Below are 23107 nucleotides of genomic sequence, written 5' to 3'. Positions count from 1 at the left end.
ATATGTTGAGCCTAAAGGGCTCGTGTTTACTGTTTCATTTTTGTTAAAAAGTGCCTTCAAGATGGTAGGATACTTGTATTAGACTTAGTTCAGTTTTTTTCTTTTTTTTATAATTATATATGATATATGTTTATATAAGTACTTATCTACACATTTCTAGCATATTAAAGCTTTTCTAAGGTACACTGAGTAGAATTATATTTAATATTGTTGTTATAGACACATCATACTTTTTTAAAGGATAGACTGCCTTTTCCTGTCATCTCTAAAATATTCTTTTTGATAAGGCTCAGAATTTTTACATACAGCAGCCCATTAGTTTATACCTTCATTGACAGTTCTGATGTTCTTGGACCTTTTTTCACAGTGTATTACAGAACCCATTATCATACATATATATTACATACTCTATGTATTTTTAAATTTTTCTACAAGTCTTCGCATATTTGTTGCTTTTCTATCCATTCAGAAAGCCTACACAAATTACTTTGATCCTGTCTGTACAAATATATTTTTAGATGCAGAATTTAATTTCTCTTGAAAATATGGAAGTTGCTATGAATTCATTTATGAAAATGCTAACTAAGACTAATACTAGCACCAAGCCCAAAGAATCGACCACACTTTTTCCTTCCTTTATTATTTTAGCTTCCTTTATTATTTAGCTTCATATTATGAAAGTAACGTCACTTTAGACTCTATAATATTTTTTTCCCTTCTCTGAAACTATTGGCTAGGCATTCTTTTCCCCTATAGAATTTTCTATTGAAGGTTTTGCATTGCCTTGCTCCTGGACGTGAGATTTACTCGGCTTGGTGGTACAGTTATGATTTCGACATTTTGTTGCACATCGGAGTGAGATCCAGAGCTCTTCACAGGGAAAACACAGCTATGCGATTTACATGGAACACTTATTTCACACAGAGGCTTTTCGTAATGTAGTTTCTCTGTAATTCTTGGGTGGATGTGGGTCTATATATATAATGTGAAACTCTGTTCCACCTAATCTACCAACTTCGCTCCAGGTTATTTTGCAAAAGTAGTGAGCATTTATGGTGGCAGAAGTGCAAACTATCTGGGTCATCCGTGACATTTGACTATTTCACCAGTCCGCAAATGTGCTTGGGGAAGAGAAGTTTGCCATTTTGGGCCTGTTTTATTAAGTAGTTAAGTTTTTCCTATGGTGTCTATTATAGTGCTTACTTAGTAAATTATTATTCAGTGATACATCTTAAAGTTAATTAAGATTACTGACTTAATATTAATCTGGTAATTGAATGATTAACTTAGGCTTTTGTTAGAGTGTATGATGTAATCATGGGAGAATGATTAAGAAACATACTGCTTTTCATATCTTTGGTAAGTGGATTTTAAAAATACTTATTTTCAATTTCTTTGCCTCTACTATATAAGGAAACATTTGGGTTTTGTATATTAACCTTGTACCCAGTGACTTTCTAAATTCATTTGTTCTGAAAATTGTCTTGTAGAGTCCCTAGAACTATCTAAGTGGCATTATTATCTGCAAGTATGGTCATTTATACTTCTTCCTTTCCAATATTCATGCCTTTTATTTCATTTTCTTGCCTTATTACAGTACTGGGACCTTAAGAACAATGATTATTAGGAGTGGTGAAAGCCAACATCTTTACCTTGATCCCAATCTTATGGGACATTGTTAAATATTATATTGGCTGTACATTTTTTTATAGATGCCGTTTATCAGTTTGAAGATGCCATTTACTGTCTTTAATTGACTCTCTAACTTGTCTCCTTCCCCTTTTATGTTGTTTTGTTGCATGCAGACAGAGGTGTCTCTTTCATTATTCCATCTCCAGTGCCCAAATGCTTTGACATGTGTTTTTGAATAACATTCAGTAAGAACAATAGAACTTTCCCCCCTCCCCACCACCTAATAAAGACTTCTTTTTTCAACTTTTAGAGATCCTGAAATTTCAACTGTTTGTCGGAAATCTGACACATTAATATTATATCCAGGGGCTGAGGCTGCTAATTTGGAAGAATTTATATTAGATTCTCCTATTTATCCTTCCACCATCATCATCATTGATGGTACATGGAGCCAGGCAAAGGACATTTTCTATAAGAATTCCTTGTTCCGACTGCCAAAACAGGTAAACTAGTATTTTAAAATAGAATAAATACAAATGTATAATTATATATGTTGTATTTGTTTTCTGTGAAGAAATACATGTTTTTGTATATAAATTTGATGGTGTTTATATGTGTGAATGTATGTACATAGAAATATATATGCTTGTGTGTGTGTGAGATAAACATATATAACATTTCAAGTATGTTTTTTCTTTCTCAGTTCCTACTGACAGATGTCACCATAGTTCATGCATTTAGCTATATTAAGAGTCTTTCAGACATTTAAGGAGAGAAGTCTAAGGACTAATTTTTGCTATATATAGTAGTGTTTTTGTTAAGAAGTGTTACGTTTAAATATTTTTTCTTGACAATTAAATTACTTTGTTCTTATTAGGAATGGCTCAATTTTTATGAAATACTATTTTGTTTTTCATTATTATAAACATACGTATGTCATTCACTTGGTTGATATAATTAATGATAATGATACTCTCCTAGTATTGACCATTCTTGTGTCCTTGGAATGAACTCTACTTAGTCAAATTATGTTATCCTTTTGATATACTGCTGAAGCCTAATTTTATTTAGTGGTAGTGAATTATAATTTGTATATTGTACTTTTACTATTAGGTTTGGTTGCTAAGATAATGTTACTTTACCAAATAAATAGAGCTCTTAATATTTTCCTATGGCCTGGCCTAGTGTAAATAATTAAATTCCTTGAGCCTTAAAAAAATAGATGGAACTCATTGGTGAAACCACCTGGTTCTGGTGTCTTTAGAAAAGGTAACTTTTAAATCCTTATTTCAAATTATTTTATAGAAATCATTGAAGATTTCTACTACTATTTGGTTCAGTTTTTAATAATTTTTATCTTTTTTAGCCTTTTCCCTGAGTTGACATATTGGTTGCCATATATCAGTATTTAGTCTTAAATACTTTAATTTCTTCTGAATGTGTCCTTTCTCCTTTCTAATCATACACACACATTTTTTTTCCATGAACAGACTTGAAAGACATTTATCTATATTATTGAGTTTTTAAATTATTAGCCTTTGGATTATTTTAATAGCTATTGTACTTTTTTTTTTTTTCATTAATTTGAACTTTTGTCTTGGTCAGTTTCTTTCATTTCTTTCAGTTTATTATTTTCTGATTTTGTAAGATTTGTAATGAGAGTACTATATTCTTTTATTAAGAGCAGCAAGTTCCTTCCTTAGTAAAATAAGGAGAGAAGGCTGCAGTATTTACTAACTTTCTTTGTAATCTGTAGTTTTGGGTGATGTGTTCTATCTATAGCATTGATATGACTTGTAATTTGTTTTGATTTTTTTCTACCCATGGATTATTTAGTGTGTTTTCAAGTGCTATAATATTTTTAGTCACTTTTATTTTTATTTTTTACTTTGTTGGATTGTGAAAAGAACATTGCCTACAGTATTTGAATACGTTTATGATTTTATGTGGGTAAGTACAGGCAAATTTTTGTACATAGTCTACGAATTTAAAAAAATTCACATTTTGTATTTAGTGGGATAAATATTACCTTTTTTAAAAGTTTGTATTTTGCATTTTTCTTTATACTTTTATTTTTGGTGTACTTGGGCTGTTTGATACTGAAAAAGTTATATGAAAAGCCTATGTTTATGTATTTTTAATGACATTATTCCTGCATATCCCACAGTTTTATATGTTTGTCTATGTTATTGTTAGGTGCATACACACCATGTACTTAGAGAAAAGTAACAGTGAAACCCTGTTTCTGAAATTATAATCTCAAGTTCTTTGTCATTTTCATTCCCTTTGACTAAAATGTAGACATGGCTGTGGAATGAGAATCAAATATAAGAAACAGTTCTAAAAAATAGCTGACATGTTGTGTCCTTTGAGTGGACCAGCACAAATTCCAAGTGCTTTGCATGTATTATCTTGTTTAATCTCCTCAAATCTGTGTGGTAAATATTGTTATTATCTTAGATAACAGATGAGGAAACCAAGACACACAAATGTTAAATAATTTGCTTTAGATCACATAACTGTTTCACAACAGAGCTACAATTTTAATCCATCTAGTTTAGAGCTAAAGCTTATGGTCTTAACCAAAGTGGTAAACTGCTTCTCAAATGGAAAACTTCCACCCAGGATATATACGTATTAGCTATTACATAATAGCTTGCATAGTTTTATCTAAGTTCTTAAATATTCCCTGTATCCCACAAGAACCAGTTCATAAAAGGCATGAATACTCTTAAATTGTGGTACATTCCAGGTAAAAAATCCACAAATTTGCCCAATATACAAAGAAAGTTTAACAAAAGTGTTACATCTATAAAAGGTTCTGGTGCAGATATTTGAAAGTTTTTTCCTTTTTTTTTGCACGGATATGCCATCTCTGCATGGTCAGTCTTTCATTTTGTCGTAACTACATGACTACCATAGAAATGAAGTATATAGTCACATTAAAAAGTTTAACTGCAGTAGAGTGGGTGAGGATTTAATAATATGGGAAACTGTTGAACCACTGTGTTGAAACCAATATAAAACTGTATGTTGATGATACATCAATAAAAAAAGATGAAAAGTTATTTTAAAAAGTATAATTCACCAAAATTATTTTTCTCCTTTAAATTGAGTAGCAGATAAGAGAATAGGTAAATTAAATAATTTCCCCAGTCCTACTATGCTATACATTTCTATCAATCTTCCTCCTTTTTGTTTCTCCAAACCAGAAGCAAATGTACCATGGGTATTTGTTTAACCTTTAAGTGGGTATTTTACAACCATAAGATAAAAGAAAATACTTTAGAGTAACATCAGATATATTTGACTTCATGAGGGAAAATATCACCATAAACGAAAGTGAAAAGGCAAATGGTTTTCTGGAAAACTATGAATCAGATAAAGGCTTCATAAGCTTAGAGTGCTTAGAGAGGAAAAATGTAAAGGCAAAAATGTCAGTTAAAGAATGTGCTGTATGTATGAAAACAAAGTTCACAAAATAGAAAATAGATATATATATATAAATCATTTCTGGTAATGATATGACAACAAGGTACTAAGTTGTTAACTTTTATGTTGTTATAACTTCAGACTTAAAAGTTTCAAGATAATAAAAAGGTTCTTCAAATACCCTCAAGTGTTAACATTTTGTGCCATATTTGCCATGTTGGCCTCTCTTTCTCTGTTTAGTTATGGTTTTCTGAACCTTTTGAGAGTGAGGAATGGATATCCAAATTTTACTTTTTGAAATGGAATTTTACAAGCTCTAGCCCAGCAAAGATGATCTTATCTTAATAATTTTTTTTTTTTGTAGATAATTATTTTTTATTGAAGGGTAGTTGACACACAGTATTACATTAGTTTCAGGTGTACAACACAGTGTTTCAACATTTATATACATGATAATTCTAGGTACCAGCTATCACCATACCAAGTTGTTACAATATTTTGACTATATTCCTTATGCTATACATTACATCCCGGTTACTTATTTATTTTACAATTGGAAGTGTGTACTTTTTTTTTTTTTTCTTGTGAGGGCATCTCTCATATTTATTGATCAAACGGTTGTTAACAACAATAAAATTCTGTATAGGGGAGTCAATGCTAAATGCACAATCATTAATCCACCCCAAGCGTAATTTTCGTCAGTCTCCAATCTTCTGAAGCATAACGAATAAGTTCTTACATGGAGAACAAATTCTTACATAGTGAATAACTTACATGGTGAACAGTACAAGGGCTGTCATCACAGAAACTTTTGGTTTTGCTCATGCATTATGAACTATAAACAGTCAGTTCAAATATGAATGAATACTCATTTGATTTTTATACTTGATTTATGTGTGGATACCACATTTCTCTCTTTATTATTATTATTTTTAATAAAATGCTGAAGTGGTAGGTAGATACAAGATAAACATAGAAAACATAGTTTAGTGTTGTAAGAGAGCAAGTGTAGATGATCAGGTGTGTGCCTGTAGACTATGTGTTAATCCAAGCTAGACAAGGGCAATAAAACATCCACGTATGCAGAAGATTTCTCTCAGAACAGGGGGAGTGAGGTTCTAAGCCTCACCTCAGTTGATCCCCAATTTCTCACCTGATGGCCCCCCTGCGACTGTGCCTGTCTTAGGTTGTTCCTCCCTTGAGGAATCTTACCCGTCTCTGGCTAACCAGTCATCTGGGGCCATACAGGAAAATGTAAAGTTGGTAAGTGAGAGAGAAGCCTTATTGTTTGAAAAGGTTAACTTTTTACTTCTTTGCATATTTGTGCCCTGTGGCTTCTATGCCCAGCATTTGTCTTGAGGTATCTTTACCACTTGGAAGAATTATGATACTCGGTAAATTTGATATGAGGCACGAATTCTATTTAAGGGTTGTAATTAGGAAGGAAGAAGAAAAGCTATAGAAGTAGCAGGCGGAAGAAAACATGGGAAGATTGATTATTTCTTTGACATATCTTCTTGTAGAGTAACTTCAGCATGTATAGGTTTTAAACTACTAAGTAAATTGTGCACACACATTAACATAATAGGAGTATAGTTACATAACCAAAGCATACCTGTAATTACCAGCCATCTCCAGTGAAATCAAGAAAACCAGTTAGGCACCTTAGGCATTTGTGAAAACCTATCTATGATATGGTGGATATTGTCCAACTGAACCCGAACAGTCCGAGAGAAATCAGACAAATTAAAACAACCCATTCCTGGGGACTGTTCACATCCCATATGTTCTTTTAACAGTAAATAGTCTGTAGTTGTAAGATTTTGGAGCACTACAATTTGCACTTCTCCTAATTCTTGGTTGAGTTCCAACAGTATAGATCCAGTGAAATTTGTTGTTTCACTGTATGCACAGGCCAGCTTAGATATCTCCTTCTTCATTCCCATGGCAAGTCCAGGAACTGGTGGGATGAGTGCATCTACAGCTGTAGCAGTGCGTGGATCTTTGTTGGGGTTTTTTGATGATCATCTTCTGGCATGAGTCTTCCAGAGAGTGCAGATGTTGGAAGTTCTTTTTCATATCGTATCTTAGTTCATTTTTGGGGTAGCCCAATTAGGCTTTGATACTCTGTATAAACACAAACAGACCCTTTGCCTACACTTTTATATGCCCTTTATACCCTTGTGTAGAACTCATTGGAGGTCTCCACACGGGAACTGCCTTTTTTTTTTTTTTGTATCATTAATCTACACTTAAATGATGAATATTATGTTTACTAGGCTCTCCCCTATACCAGGTCCCCCTATAAACCTCTTTACAGTCACTGTCCATCAGCATAGCAAATGTTGTAGAATCACTAGTTGCCTTCTCTGTGTTGTACAGCCCTCCCCTTTTTCCCACCCCCCCATGCATGCTATTCATAATAACCCCCTTCTTCTCCACCCACTTATCTCTCCCTACCCACCCATCCTCCCCAGTCCCTTTCCCTTTGGTACCTGTTAGTCCATTCTTGAATTCTGTGATTCTGCTGCTGTTTTGTTCCTTCAGTTTTTCCTTTGTTCTTATATTCCACAGATGAGTGAAATCATTTGGTATTTCTCTTTCTCCGCTTGGCTTATTTCACTGAGCATAATACCCTCCAGCTCCATCCATGTTGCTGCAAATGGTTGGATTTGCCCTTTTCTTATGGCTGAGTAGTATTCCATTGTGTATATGTACCACATCTTCTTTATCCATTCATCTATTGATGGACATTTAGGTTGCTTCCAATTCTGGCTATTGTAAATAGTGCTGCGATAAACATAGGGGTGCATTGGTCTTTCTCAAACTTGATTGCTGCATTCTTAGGGTAAATTCCTAGGAGTGCAATTCCTGGATCAAATGGTAAGTCTGTTCTGAGCATTTTGATGTACCTCCATACTGCTTTCCACAATGGTTGAACTAATTTACATTCCCACCAGCAGTGTAGGAGGGTTCCCTTTTCTCCACAGCCTCGCCAACATTTGTTGTTCTCTGTCTTTTGGATGGCAGCCATCCTTACTGGTGTGAGGTGATACCTCATTGTAGTTTTAATTTGCATTTCTCTGATAATTAGCGATGTGGGGCATCTTTTCATGTGTCTGTTGGCCATCTGTATTTCTTTTTTGGAGAGCTGTCTGTTCAGTTCCTCTGCCCATTTTTTAATTGGGTTATTTGTTTTTTGTTTGTTGAGGCGTGTGAGCTCTTTATATATTCTGGACATCAAGCCTTTATCAGATCTGTCATTTTCAAAGATATTCTCCGATACTGTAGGATTCCTTTTTGTTCTATTGATGGTGTCTTTTGCTGTACAGAAGCTTTTCAGCTTAATATAGTCCCACTTGTTCATTTTTGCTGTTGTTTTCCTTGCCCGGGGAGATATGTTCAAGAAGAGGTCATTCATGTTTTTGTCTAAGAGGTTTTTGCCTATGTTTTCTTCCAAAAGTTAAATGGTTTCATGACTTACATTCAGGTCTTTGATCCATTTTGAGTTTACTTTTGTATATGGGGTTAGACAATGGTCCAGTTTCATTCTCCTACATGTAGCTGTCCAGTTTTGCCAGCACCATCTGTTGAAGAGACTGTCGTTTTGCCATTGTATGTCCATGCTCCTTTATCAAATATTAATTGACCATATATGTCTGGGTTAATGTCTGAATTCTCTAGTCTGTTCCATTGATCTGTGGCTCTGTTCTTGTGCCAGTACCAAATTGTCATGATTACTCTGGCTTTATAGTAGAGCTTGAAGTTGGGGAGTGAGATCCCCCCTACTTTATTCTTCTTTCTCAGGATTGCTTTGGCTATTCGGGGTCTTTGGTGTTTCCATATGAATTTTTGAATTATTTGTTCCAGTTTATTGAAGAATGTTGCTGGTAGTTTCATAGGGATTGCATCAAATCTGTATATTGCTTTGGGCAGGATGGCCATTTTGACGATATTAATTCTTCCTGGCCACGAGCATGGGATGAGTTTCCATTTGTTAGTGTCCCCTTTAATTTCTCATAAGAGTGACTTGTAGTTTTCCGAGTATAAGTCTTTCACTTCTTTGGTTAGGTTTATTCCTAGGTGTTTTATTTTTTTGATGCAATTGTGAATGGAGTTGTTTTCCTGATTTCTCTTTCTGTTGGTTCATTGTTAGTGTATAGGATAGCACAGATTTCTGTGTGTTGATTTTGTATCCTGCAACTTTGCTGTATTCCGATATCAGTTCTAGTAGTTTTGGGGTGGAGTCTTTAGGGTTTTTTATGTACAGTATCATGTTATCTGCAAATAGTGACAGTTTAACTTCTTCTTTACTAGTCTGGATTCCTTGTATTTCTTTGTTTTGTCTGATTGCCGTGGCTAGGACCTCCAGTACCATGTTAAATAACAGTGGGGAGAGTGGGCATCCCTGTCTAGTTCCCGATCTCAGAGGAAATGCTTTCAGCTTCTCGCTGTTCAATATAATGTTGACTGTGGGTTTATCATATATGGCCTTTATTATGTTGAGGTACTAGCCCTCTATTCCCATTTTGCTGAGAGTTTTTATCATGAATGGACGTTGAACTTTGTCAAATGCTTTTTCAGTGTCTATGGAGATGATAATGTGGTTTTTGTCTTTCTTTTTGTTGATGTGGTGGATGATGTTGATGGACTTTCGAATGTTGTACCATCCTTGCATCCCTGGGATGAATCCCACTTGGTCATGGTGTACGATCCTTTTGATGTATTTTTGAATTCGGTTTGCTAATATTTTGTTGAATATTTTTGCATGTACGTTCATCAGGGATATTGGTCTGTAGTTTTCTTTTTTGGTGGGGTCTTTGCCTGGTTTTGGTATTAGGGTGATGTTAGCTTCATAGAATGAGTTTGGGAGTATCCCCTCTTCCTCTATTTTTTTGGAAAACTTAAGGAGAATGGGTATTATGTCTTCCCTGTGTGTCTGATAAAATTCCGAGGTAAATCCATCTGGCCCGGGGGTTTTGTTCTTTGGTAGTTTTTTGATTACCGCTTCAGTTCGTTGCTGGTAATTGGTCTGTTTAGATTTTCTGTTTCTTTCTGGGTCAGTCTTGGAAGGTTGTATTTTCCTAGGAAGTTGTCCATTTCTCCTAGGTTTCCCAGCTTGTTAGCATATAGGTTTTCATAGTATTCTCTAATAATTCTTTGTATTTCTGTGGGGTCCGTCGTCATTTTTCCTTTCTCGTTTCTGATACTGTTGATTTGTGTGGACTCTCTTTTCCTCTTAATAAGTCTGGCTAGAGGCTTATCTATTTTGTTTATTTTCTCGAAGAACCGGCTCTTGGTTTCATTGATTTTTGCTATTGTTTTATTCTTCTCAATTTTATCTATTTCTTCTCTGATCTTTATTATGTCCCTCCTTCTGCTGACCTTAGGCCTCATCTGTTCTTCTTTTTCCAATTTCGATAATTGTGACATTAGACCATTCATTTGGGATTGTTCTTCCTTCTTTAAATATGCCTGGATTGCTATATACTTTCCTCTTAAGACTGCTTTTGCTGTGTCCCATAGAAGTTGAGGCTTAGTGTTGTTGTTGTCATTTGTTTCCATATATTGCTGGATCTCCATTTTGATTCGGTCATTGATCCATTGATTATTTAGGAGCGTGTTGTTAAGCCTCCATGTGTTTGTGAGCCTTTTTGCTTTCTTTGTACAGTTTATTTCTAGTTTTATGCCTTTGTGGTCTGAAAAGTTCATTGGTAGGATTTCAATCTTTTGGAATTTACTAAGGCTCTTTTTGTGGCCTAGTATGTGGTCTATTCTGGAGAATGTTCCATGTGCACTTGAGAAGAATGTGTAACCTGTTGCTTTTGGATGTAGAGTTCTGTAGATGTCTATTAGGTCCATCTGCTCTACTGTGTTGTTCAGTACTTTTGTGTCCTTACTTATTTTCTGCCCAGTGGATCTATCCTTTGGGGTGAGTGGTGTGTTGAAGTCTTCTAGAATGAATGCATTGCAGTCTATTTCCCCCTTTAGATCTGTTAGTATTTGTTTCACATATGCTGGTGCTCCTGTGTTGGGTGCATATATATATTTAGAATGGTTATATCCTCTTGTTGGACTGAGCCCTTTATCATTATGTAGTGTCCTTCTTTATCTCTTGTTACTTTCTTTGTTTTGAAGTCTATTTTGTCTGATATTAGTACTGCAACCCCTGCTTTCTTCTCACTGTTGTTTGTCTGAAATATGTTTTTCCATCCCTTGACTTTTAGTCTGTACATGTCTTTGGGTTTGAGGTGTGTTTCTTGTAAGCAGCATATAGATGGGTCTTGCTTTTTATCCATTCTATTACTCTGTGTCTTTTGATTGGTGCATTCAGCCCATTAACATTTAGGGTGACTATTGAAAGATATGTACTTATTGCCATTGCAGGCTTTAAATTCGTGGTTACCAAAGGTTCAAGGTTAGCCTCTTTAGTATCTTTCTGCCTACCTTAGCTCGCTTTTTGAGCTGTTATATACACTGTCTGGAGATTCTTTTCTTCTCTCCCTTCTTATTCCTCCTCCTCCATTCTTCATATGTTGGGTGTTTTGTTCTGTGCTCTTTCTAAGAGTGCTGCCATCTAGAGCAGTCCCTGTAAGATGTCCTGTAGAGGTGTTTTGTGGGAAGCAAATTCCCTCAGCTTTTGTTTGTCTGGGAATTGTTTAATCCCACCGTCATATTTGAATGATAGTCGTGCTGGATACAGTATCCTTGGTTCAAGGCCCTTCTGTTTCATTGTATTAAATATATCATGCCATTCTCTTCTAGCCTGTAGGGTTTCTGTTGAGAAGTCTGATGTTAGCCTGATGGGTTTTCCTTTATAGGTGACCTTTTTCTCTCTAGCTGCCTTTAACACTCTTTCCTTGTCCTTGATCTTTGCCATTTTAATTATTATGTGTCTTGGTGTTGTCCTCCTTGGATCCTTTCTTTTGGGAGTTTGGTGTATTCCTGTGGTCTGTTCAATTATTTCCTCCCCCAGTTTGGGGAAGTTTTCAGCAATTATTTCTTCCAAGATACTTTCCATCCCTTTTCCTCTCTCTTCTTCTGGTACCCCTATAATACAGATATTGTTCCTTTTGGATTGGTCACACAGTTCTCTTAATATTGTTTCATTCCTGTAGATCCTTTATCTCTCTCTATGTCAGGTTCTATGCATTCCTGTTCTCTGGTTTCAATTCCATCAATGGCCTCTCGCATCCTATCCATTCTGCTTATAAAGCCTTCCAGAGTTTTTTTCATTTCTGTAATCTCCTTTCTGGCATCTGTGATCTCCCTCCGGACTTCATCCCATATCTCTTGCGTATTTCTCTGCATCTCTGTCAGCATGTTTATGATTTTTATTTTGAATTCTTTCTCAGGAAGACTGGTTAGGTCTGTCTCCTTCTCTGGTGTTGTCTCTGTGATCTTTGTCTGCCTGTAGCTTTGCCTTTTCATGGTGATAGGAATAGTTTTCAGAGCTGGGACGAGTGACGGCTGGAAGAACTTCCCTTCTTGTTGGTTTGTGGCCCTCCTCCCCTGGGAGAACAGCGACCTCTAGTGGCTTGTGCTGCGCAGCTGCGCGCAGACAGGGTTTCTGCTTCCTGCCCGGCTGCTATGGAGTTAATCTCCGCTGTTGCTGTGGGCGTGGCCTGGCTCGGGCAGCTACTCCAAAATGGTGGAGTCGCGTTGGAGCAGGAGCTGCTGGGAGGCTATTTATCTCTGTAAGGGGCCTCCCTGCTCCCTGCAGCCCAGGGGATTAGGGTGCCCAGAGATCACTGGATTCCCTACCTCTGGATTAAGTGTCCTGCCCTGCCCCTTTAAGACTTCCAAAAAGCACCCAGCAAAAGTAAACAACGACTCAAAAAAAATAAATTTTTTTTAAATTAAAAAAATAAATAAACAAAAAAAAAGGCCGCTCGTTTTTCTTTATTCTCCTGCGCTAGCCTCAAGCATCTGCTCACCAGTCTTGCTGCCCTGTTTCCCTAGTATTGGGGTCCCTATCCCTTTAAGACTTCCAAAAAGTGCTCGCCAAAACAAAACAGCAAAAAAAAAATAAAAAATGGCCGCTCGGTTTTCTTATGTCCTCTGGTGCCAGGCCTCCGGTGCCTGCTCACTGTTCTTCCTGCCCTGTATCCCTAGTATCCACGGCCCCGCGCACGCACTCTTTCTGTGCTCTGGTCCGGGTGGCTGGGGCTGGGTGTTCAGCAGTACTGGGCTCCGTGTCCCTCCCGCTCTGCCCACCCTTGTCCCGCTGGGAGCTGGGTCGAGGGGCGCTCGGGTCCGGTGGGGTCAAGGCTTGTATCTTACCCCCTTTACGAGGCACTGGGTTCTTGTAGGTGTGGATGTGGTCTGGATGTTTTCCTGTGTCCTCTGTCCTCTGGTCTTTATTCTAGGAAGAGTTGTCTTTGTTATATTTTCATAGATATATGTGGTTTTGGGAGAAGATTTCCACTGCTCTACTCATGCCGCCATCTTGGCTCCCTCCTATGTTAATAATTTTTTACCTGAAAAAAACACAGTAATTAAAAACCCAAAACTGTTCATAATCACAAGTATATCTTGATATTTTGAGACAATTTCATCTTATTATATTTGGGAAATATGGATCATCTTTGAAGTAATAATATGTATGGCTTTTTAGAGTGTCATTCAATATCTAGCCCAAATGTGGGTATAGTTTGGTTAGAGAAAATATATTCCTAGAAGTTGTTTCAAAAAACCAATGAAATCTGTACATTCACTCTTTCTAAAAAAAGTTATATGTATATAAACAGAGATAAATAGGTAAGTTGAGTTAAAAAGGGTATTGATTTTTAGAACTAATTGTAGACATATCTTTAGATATAAAATTATAAAATGTTGATAATATAGCAACCAGCTTCTGTAACACTAAAAAGGTTTGCTTGTATTTAATATATTTTTCAGTTCTTGAAAAATTATATGTGATTTTTAGTTAATTAGTAACCCATATTCCTTAGCTTTTCTGAAAAGAAAAATTTTCATCTTATAATAGACTTTTGTAGGACCTCTCCTTTAATAAGTGGATACAATTATGTTTTAAGTAACATGCCTCTTTGTGGGTAAAATTGCAGTATTTCCAGAATCTCTCTCCTGGACTTAGTCCATCTCCATATCAATAGGTGTTTACAAGGGGTGGAGAGAAGCTGTTCTCTCCTTAGTCCATTTCCTTAGCAATAGGTGCTTGCAAAAGGGGAGAGGTGAGCATGTGCTAGGATGGGAGAAACGGGGGTGGAGGGAGCAAGAGCTGAGCCAGAGAAACTGGTGAGCCCGAGTAGCCATAGGAGAGGGATGGATGGAGCTAGGCTTCTTGTATGCAGTAAACAGGTTTCTTCCACTTTAGTTTTTCCCTCAACTGATTTTGGTTTCATGGGTTTATTCACCCCAGGCTGGGAAAATGGTACCCCCCGGAGCTACACCCTTTTATGAGTAATGACAGAAATCCAACTCAGACCAAGTCAAACAAAAAAGGAAGATATAGGTCCTGTAACTGAGAAGCATGAAATGGATATGAATCGCTTCAGGCCTGGCTGGGTCTGGTTCTCAGGCAACTCTCTGTTTTTGAGGTTTGCTTCCCTTTGTGTTGGTCTGATTTTCTCTTATCATGACTGGACTTCCTGCTACTGGAAGATGTCTGTGAGGAGCAGCAGATTAGTCTTCTCCTGGTTTTATTTATCTTAATAGAAAGACGATTTCTCCTTTGCTGTATAGAGTCTGGGATGGTCCTTTCATTGGGGTGAATGGTGGTACCATTATTGACAGAAGTACAATCAGGAAGAAGTTCCTTAGACGATGTGGGCTGCTATCAGAAGAATTACTTAAAAGCATGGATCAGCAGACGAAAAACCCCTTAGATAACTAGGTTACTACACATCCATTGCTTTCTTGTAAAAGCATTTTTGTTTATACATTTCTTGGTTCATTCAAAGTTAGTGCTCTTTATAAATATTTTAATAATTCTCTCTTATAGTCTTGACCAACAAGTAAAAAATAAAAATGTAAAAGGAAAGTTTAGATTGTTTTTTGTCTAAGTCTCCAAAATTTATAAATAATGTGGTTAATTATATTTTATTTCTAAAAGTAATTTGTCGTTTTTTTTACCCCCTCAATACACATACACCCACATCTGTTTTTTGCATAAATTTGTCTTAGCTGACACTCTCAGTTGGTCCATTCACTTTCTATGGTTGTATAAAAATTTTGTGCCAAATATATGAGAGAAATGGTAGAAAGAAAACAAAAATCAGAATTAAAATCCAAAGTATTGCTTTCTTTACAGAAAAAATATGTAGATTCCCCCACCCCCTCCCCAAATAAGGAAATAATCGTATCTGAACTTCATATTTACCTAGTTAGGGAATAAAGGAATTGTAATGCAAACCATTAACTTTGCCTCCTTTCAATCTGAATGTCTAATATATCCAGGCCATTTCCAAGTGAATCGCTACCCTCAGAGGGATTTTACACAGGAGACTCTTGACATTTGCTAAGAATAAACCCAAGATAAATATAGAAATGTTTGTAGGGGTTCCTGGCTTTCTTCATAAACTGATTTCCAGTGAGTATTTGCACATTCTTGCTGTATTGTCTTTGAAACTTACCCTAAAACATAATTTCTCAGCTGATATACAGGGCATCATTGGGAGCACTCACTCGTGAAGACATTTTCTTGAAAACTTTTTCTTGACTCCATAGAATGCTGTCATGGACTAGTTTATGTTACATATCTAAAATACTGCCAAATTCACATTCACCATTATCCTTTTATTTTGTATTGAAATATAATTGACATATAACGGTATTACTTTCAGGTGTACAATAAAATGATTCGGGATATTTGTATATATTGTAAAATGACCTCTACAGTAAGTCTAGATAATGTTGCTCACCATACATACAGTTTTTTTTGTGTTATAGGAGAACTATTAAGATATGTTTTCTTAGCAACTTTCAAATATGCAATACATTATTATTAACTATAGTTGTCACATTGTACATCACATCCCTATGACTTGCTTATTTTATAACTGTTATGTTGTACCTTTTGGTTCCCTTCATTCATTTCTCCTACCGTCCATCCCCCACCTCTGGCAACCACTAGTCTGTTCTTTGTATCTATGAGCTTGTTTTTTTTTTTTTTTGTTTAGATTCAACTTATAAGAGATACCATGTAGTATTTGTCTTTCTTTACTTCACTTAGCATAATGCCATCAAGGTCCATCTGTGTTGTTGCAAATGTCAAGATTCCCTTCTTTTTTGCTGCTGAATAATATTCCACTGTGTGTGTGTGTGTGTGTGTGTGTACATATCTGAATATACACACTGCATTTTCTTTATCCATTCATCCATCAGTGGACACTTAGGTTGTTTGCATATCTTGGCTATTGTAAATAATGCTGCAGTGAACATAGGGGTGCTGATAGTCTTTCAAGTTAGTGTTTTCATTTTCTTGGGATTATCCTTTCAATAGTCTGGCAAAATAGGGAATAATGCAACTTCAGTGAAATGTAACTTCTGAATAGCCTATTCTACTTATTGTTTGTTAAGTGACTTTTATACTGTACCTTGCAATAATAGGATTTAAATTGGTACCATAGCAAAATAACTGTTTCATGTCATGAAACTTCAGTGTCCTTGGGGCACAGTCAAAATGGTTGAATATTAAATACAGAATGTCAGAGGTTTACTCTATCGGTGATTATAACTCATTTGACCTTTGCATAGCATTCATAATTTTGTTAACAAAATATATCCATACTTTCTGGATCTTTCTGGCTTATGTGTTGGGGTGTTGTGTACTCCTCACAAGCTCTGAGGCTGATTTCCAAGGTTGTAGATAGCATCATATTTACATCCACAACTTGAGTTAACTTGCCTCTATTGGGCATATGATTCCAGATGATAAGAACATGAGTTGATAGCAGCTATGATCTTGCTGTATGTAAAAGGATAATTTAAAGAAAGTTATCAGAGGTCTGAATATGAAATGCCTTCCCTTCCTACTTCAGTCTGTTCTTTATTGAGTCCTTAACTGCGAACTGACTTCTTTTACTGGGAGAAATTCTCAAATCCCTTGGCAGTTAATGATATAATTTTTAAAATGGAAGGAATCTTAAAAATTAATAACATTCTCAGCATGTCAGAAGCCAAAGGCCAGCAATGAAGTTGCAGCCAGTTCAGGGGAGAACTGGAAGTATAATCTGGTTCTTCTGCATTCTAACTGAGCATTTCATGCTATCACTAGAATAGGCTAATTAAAAAAGTTTGGATTGAACTTATTTTAAAATTAACCTAAATTAATGATTTTGTGTCAAGAATCATTTTGTCTAATTTAGTGCCTTAAATTTAAGGTACTGGTATCCACAAGTATGATAAATCAGGTAGAGGTGTACAGGAGTAGAGTGTAAAATAAAAGACTGCACCATTTATAATGGTGTTATAAGTATTTGTGTACAAGTTTTTGCGTTAATGCCTGTTTTCAATTATTTTGGGTACCTACTGAGGAGTGTAATTGTTGGGTCAGTAACTCTATGTTTAACTTTTTTAGCTTTTATGTTTATGTTTTGATAAACTGTTTTACAAAGCAGCTGTAACTGTTTTACATTTCATCTAGCAATGTGTGAATGATCCAGTTTCTCCATATCTTGGCCAACATTAGTTATGTTCTTTTTAAAAAAAAAAAAATTATGGCTGTCTTGGTGGATATGAAGTAATACCTCATTGTGATTTTGATTTGTATTTCCCTAGTGACTAATAATGTTGAGAATCTTTTTATAATCTTATTGGTCATTTGTATATGTTCTTTGGAGAAATATCTTTCAGTTCATTTGTTGATTTTTAAATCTAATTTTTTTATTACTGGATTTTAAGCATTCTTTATATTCTGTAAATAGCCCCTTGTCAGATATATGACTTGCAAATACATTCTTCCATTTTGTGGTTTTTTTTTTACTTTCTTGATTGTATTCTTTGATGTAAAAAGCTATTGATTTTGATGAGTCCAATTTGTCTATTTTTTGTTTTGTTTCTTGACTACTAGATGTTTTAATGCTCAGAGAAAAATATTGGAAGCCCTGAGTGTAAAGTCAAAGGAAAGGTTAGATTTGGACAAAGTGCTTAATAATAATTTTAGCATTTTTCTGTCCATCATCTTCTTTTATTCTATCAATTATTTCATAAAGCTAATGTTTAATTTTCTTGAGACAGAAATTATAGCATAAAATTTTTTCCCCTGAAATCTATGTTCTCTTTATCAGTTGTGTATGTGTGTGTTTATTCATTCATTTGTTTGCTCATTAACTCATTCCTGTAACAAATTATCTGTTGACTGCTTACTGTACTCCATCATCTACTCCCAGCTGTTCTCTTTGATTAGTGAACCAGAATAGATCTGATCTCTGTCTTCATGGAGCTTACAGTTTAGAGACAGTGATAATAATACATTTATTAGGTAACTATAAGCAATTAATGACAATTGTGATGTTCCCACTCCCTTCTCCCCCTCCCCTTTTTTTTTGTTGCTGTAGAGTTTACTTTGTTTGGTCTTGGGCTAGATCTTTTTAAAGCTTATTGTATTTGGGATATGGATATTCCTTTCAGAGCCTATTCTTTAAACAAACATGGTGAAAACAGAGTCCTGGTTTAGCTGGGAGCACTGTCTTTTAACTTAATTTATAGCTTTGGGGATAGATGGAAAGAGGAAGAAGGGTTATTACCTTTATTTATAAAAAATTACATTGAAGATGATTAACCTGATAATTTGGACAATTTAGCCTATAAGGTATAGTACATAATATGGGATGAAAGGCATTTGTCCTTTCAAATGCCCTTAAGAATGTGTATCTAAGCTAGAAAAACTTTTTATTTAAAATGAATATATTGTAAGGACCAATTGGAGACTATATTAAGTATCATTTTATTTTGCCTTAGTGGAAAAAACATCATTGCCTGGGGTTACCTAAAAACTAAAGAATAGCAGGTTATATAACATTTTAAATATTTAAAGTCACAAAGACATACATTTTTGTTATGAATTCTTATTCTGTATTGACAATTAGAATTTTCAATGCAAAATCATTTCTCAGGAATGGCAAAAAATCATTCAGAAATAAACTAAATAAAATTTTATTTCTCAGGAGTTTCTTGTCGCTCTTTTAGGAATATATATACCAAGACAACTTCCCATAAAGATTTGCTAAAGCGCCTTCTATAGATAGCAGAGGAGAGAATGCTGGAGAGCTTCCTTTGACATCTGCTGTCCTTGCTTTTCCTGTTGGCACTGTGTTGGAGTGTATCCTATTGCATGGTGGATACATAGTCTCCAACAGTGATTTCTGAATTGTCCTTTATCATTTGTTTTATTCTGCCCACAGGACAGTGACTTGGTCTGTTCTGACATCTTTGCTTGTCATTAGTAGCCCAATAAACCTGTCATCACCAAACAGTTTCGTTGCTTGGCTCACTCTGGTGTACAGGTGGCTATATAAATAATCTTCATATCATGCTCATCTTTTCTTCCCATAAAGCCTCTTAAAAATTTCATATATCACTTCCTTGTATTTATTAAGTGATTATGAAATTCTTTCTCCATTTTTATTTTTTAACTCTTATGCAGTAAAGTTCACATGTTTAAAGTGTATGGTTTGCTAAGTTTTGACATATGTACATACCTGTGAGTCCACACCACAATGAATAAATATATATTCATTACTTACCAAATTTCCTCAAGCTTTGTAATCTTTTCTTCCCACCCTTCTCCCATCCTAAGACAAACCAGTGCTCTTCCTGTCACTATCAGTCAGTTTGTATTTTCTAGAATTTTATATAAATATAACCATGCATTAGATGGTCATTACTTTTTTTTTGATATCATTAATCTACAATTACATGAAGAACATTATGTTTACTAGGCTCCCTGCTTCACCAAGTCCCCCCTCCACACCCCATTATAGTCACTGTCTGTCAGCACAGTAAGATGCTGTAGAATCACTACTTGTCTTCTCTGTGTTGCACAGCCCTCCCCATGTCTCCCCCTACATTATACATGCCAATCGTAATCCCCCCTTTCTTTCCCCCCCCATCCCTCCCTTCCCACCCATCCTCCCTAGTCCCTTTCCCTTTCGAAAGGAAAGGAGCGACACACAGCAGCAATTCACCGGAAAATTCTGCTTTATTAGGGAAAGGTGCTGGGTTATATAGGAAGGGGCATGGGGTGATTGCGGTGTCACTTCTACGGGGCTGGTGGCTATTGGCTAGGTGCTGGGAGTGGGAGTGGGGAGAGAGGTGATAGGTCTTTAGGTGGCACCGTCGGGAACTGAGGACCCGGAAGAGAAGCCGGAAGTTTGCCATCTTACTGGTGGGGGCCCTTCATTCCCCCCTTTCTCCTCTATGGGGTTGTGGATGTTGCTTTCTCTCTGACTGCTTCCTGCTGAACGGGGGCGGAGAAGGGAGTGAGGGCTTGAGGACTGGGAGGAAAGGGTTGATAGGACTCCCCACAGTAAGGACGAGTAGATGTGGACTTCTTCAGGTTGGAAATCAATGAGGGTTCCCTGTAACCATAGGTCGAGGACTTGTTGATTCTAATGGTGCCAGGAGGATACGGGTGCCAGAAGTCAGGCGTCTGCAGCCACTGTTTCCAGAAACAGTTTCCAGCGGAGAGAGGGGTCCATCTCAGCGTGTGGTGAGGAGGTTACGTGAAGGTGAGGGATCTTCTGTGGCTAAAAGCTGGTAGTTCCTGAGTAAAAGCTGGTTGAAAGTTTGATTAGAGATTTTACCAACTTGGGATTTGATAAACTTTACTACACAAGGCAAGAAGAGACAGGAGAGCAGAATGATTATTATAGGGCCTGCAATGGGCCACAGCCAGGTGAGGAAGGTGTTTGTTAGTATTGAAGAGAATGGGTTGGAATTGGAAGCAGAGTGGAGGCTGCAGGCATGGTTGGTGAGTTTGGTAATGTCAGTTTCTACAATGCCGGATTCGTTGATGTAATAGCAGCACTCTTCCCGAAGGAAGACGCAGGTGCCGCCCTTTTCGGCTGTAAGCAGATCTAAGGCCCACCGGTTTTGAAGGGTGACCTTAGCTAGCAAAGTGACCTGTCTTTGGAGAGAGGCCAGGGAATCAGCAGTGGATGTCAGGGCTCCCTCAAGTTTGGCGTTGAGATCTCTAATTGCCTATAGAGAGTAACCCAAGGCTCCCCCTGAAAACCCTGCCTCAGTGGCTGAGGTGGTCAAAGAGATACCGACCATAATGGGAAGGAAAGCAGCCCTTTCGTGTGCGAGGGCAAGGGAGGTTGGAGCTCAAGAAATTCTGCCATGCTGTAGAGTGTAAGCTGTGGGATTAGGGTGACGAAAATGCAGGGTATATTGGAGTTGGGAGGTAGTGAGTTGAAAAGACTGCCAGTACACCAAAAGAAGTGACCTGGTTGCGTAAAAGTCTTAGAGCCAGAGGTAGGGGTGTAGATAGAGAGACAGTGAAGTGCGCTGGAGGGGGGGGAGGTTGGGCCTACACAGTGGTGGATGGTGCGATTATCTGTGTATTCTGGTTCCCATAAGGGTATGTCTGCCAGGGGATGGAAGGGTTGTCCTTCTGCATGGAAGGAGTAGTTGGAAATATTAAGGGGCATGGCGGCCAGCAGTGGGCGCTGTAGTGATGCGCACAAGAAACAATTGGTGGTGTTGAGGGTGTGGTTGAGAAAGATGGTGGTGTCTTGAATGAGCTGTAACCAAGAGTAGGAGAAATTAGAAGAGGGGCGGGGATAAGAAGATGAAGAGGCACCGTCAAGAGTTTGGACAATGACTTTTTCGGAATGTCTGATATCTGATGCAACTTGAGAGATCTGGGAATGAGAGGAAACATACTCTCGAGAGATACGAAGGGTACCGTGGGGGGTTGAGGACCCCCCATTGTAAACTGAGGCTGTGACTCCGGTGTCCCATCGAGAGTTCCAGTGATCTGGGATTGATAAGGAAGGAGAATGAGCTGTTGGGATATTTTATGAAACGGTTGGAGGAGTAATACTGTGGGTATCGGGAGTTACCCATGTAGTGAATGGCGCAAGACCTGTAGGGACATCCCCCATAGGTGTCTGGCCATTGCCTGCAATAGGCTTGTTTTTGGTCATAGAGGAAGCAGAGGTAGGGAGAATAAAGGTAGCTGCTAGTGAACACTTCGGTGGAGGGAGGAAAGTGGAGGTATAAAGGCTCGGAGCAGCCTTTCAGAGGGCAGTCTGATGTGGCAATGAGGGTAGTAACTTTTGTTTGATGCTGTGTGTAAGTCTGTCTGACTTTGAATCGCCATACAAAGGAGGCTGGGGTGGCGGGGAAGACAATAGGAATGAGGAAAAAAAGCGAGAGAGCAGTAAAGGAGGAAAAAGTCATGATTCGGGTATGGATGGCAAAGGGGGTGAACGGAAGATGCAGAGTTTCAAGGGATCAGAGGGATGAGGCGTAGTAGAGTAGACAGCGTCTTGGGCTGTATCCAAAGGACTCTGGATTGTGACTGATGGGTCTTGGGTGTCCAGAGAAGGTGGGTCCTGGGTGTTTGGTTTCAACCTGGACATATGAATCCAAGGGGTGACAGAGTTATCAGGCAGTAAGACCTTGGCGGCCGAGGGAGTACAGAGAATAACTGGGTGTGGACCTTCCCATTTTGGGGTGAGAGAGGGCCAATCCTCTGGTGGCTTATAAAACACTAGTTGACCGGGCTGTAAGACAGGAGGATTTTGGGAGGCGGATGGATCAGGAAGGAGCCAATCTTGTTATTTCCACAATTCGGTGGGGAGGAGAGAGAGTAGCGGAAGGGCCATATTGGGAAGGGAGCCCTGGGGGTAGAATTGGGCGGCCGTACATGATCTCAAAGGGTGACAAGAAGAAAGGTTTCTTTGGGAGGGCCTGAATGTGGAGTAGAGCTAAGGGAAGTAGGCGAACCCAGTCAAGGTGTAGTTCTAGAGATAGTTTGGTCAGGATGTCTTTTAGAGTCCTATTGGCTCTTTCTACTTTTCCCGAAGCCTGTGGTTGATAAGGACAGTGTAGATGCCAGGGGAGTGAGAGC

General features: G+C 37.5%; 1 protein-coding gene across 5 annotated transcripts in view; it reads left to right on the top strand.

Annotated features, from left to right (window-relative positions):
* Positions 1–23107, top strand: part of DTWD2 (DTW domain containing 2) — a 259363-nt gene that overhangs the window by 22089 nt on the left and 214167 nt on the right. For all 5 annotated transcript variants that reach the window (XR_008993369.1, XM_057490755.1, XM_057490756.1 and 2 more), the window contains exon 4: positions 1943–2135. Coding sequence is in view for 4 of the 5 variants with exons in the window: in XM_057490755.1 (XP_057346738.1) it covers positions 1943–2135 (193 nt within the window). In the remaining variant the exon portion in view is untranslated. The remainder of the gene's footprint in view (positions 1–1942; positions 2136–23107) is intronic.

The sequence above is a fragment of the Manis pentadactyla genome, chromosome 13 (genome assembly GCF_030020395.1).
Source record: "Manis pentadactyla isolate mManPen7 chromosome 13, mManPen7.hap1, whole genome shotgun sequence".
Classification (NCBI taxonomy): Eukaryota; Metazoa; Chordata; class Mammalia; order Pholidota; family Manidae; genus Manis; species Manis pentadactyla.
Note: the sequence above shows the minus strand (reverse complement) of the source record. Positions and strands in the feature narration are given on the sequence as shown.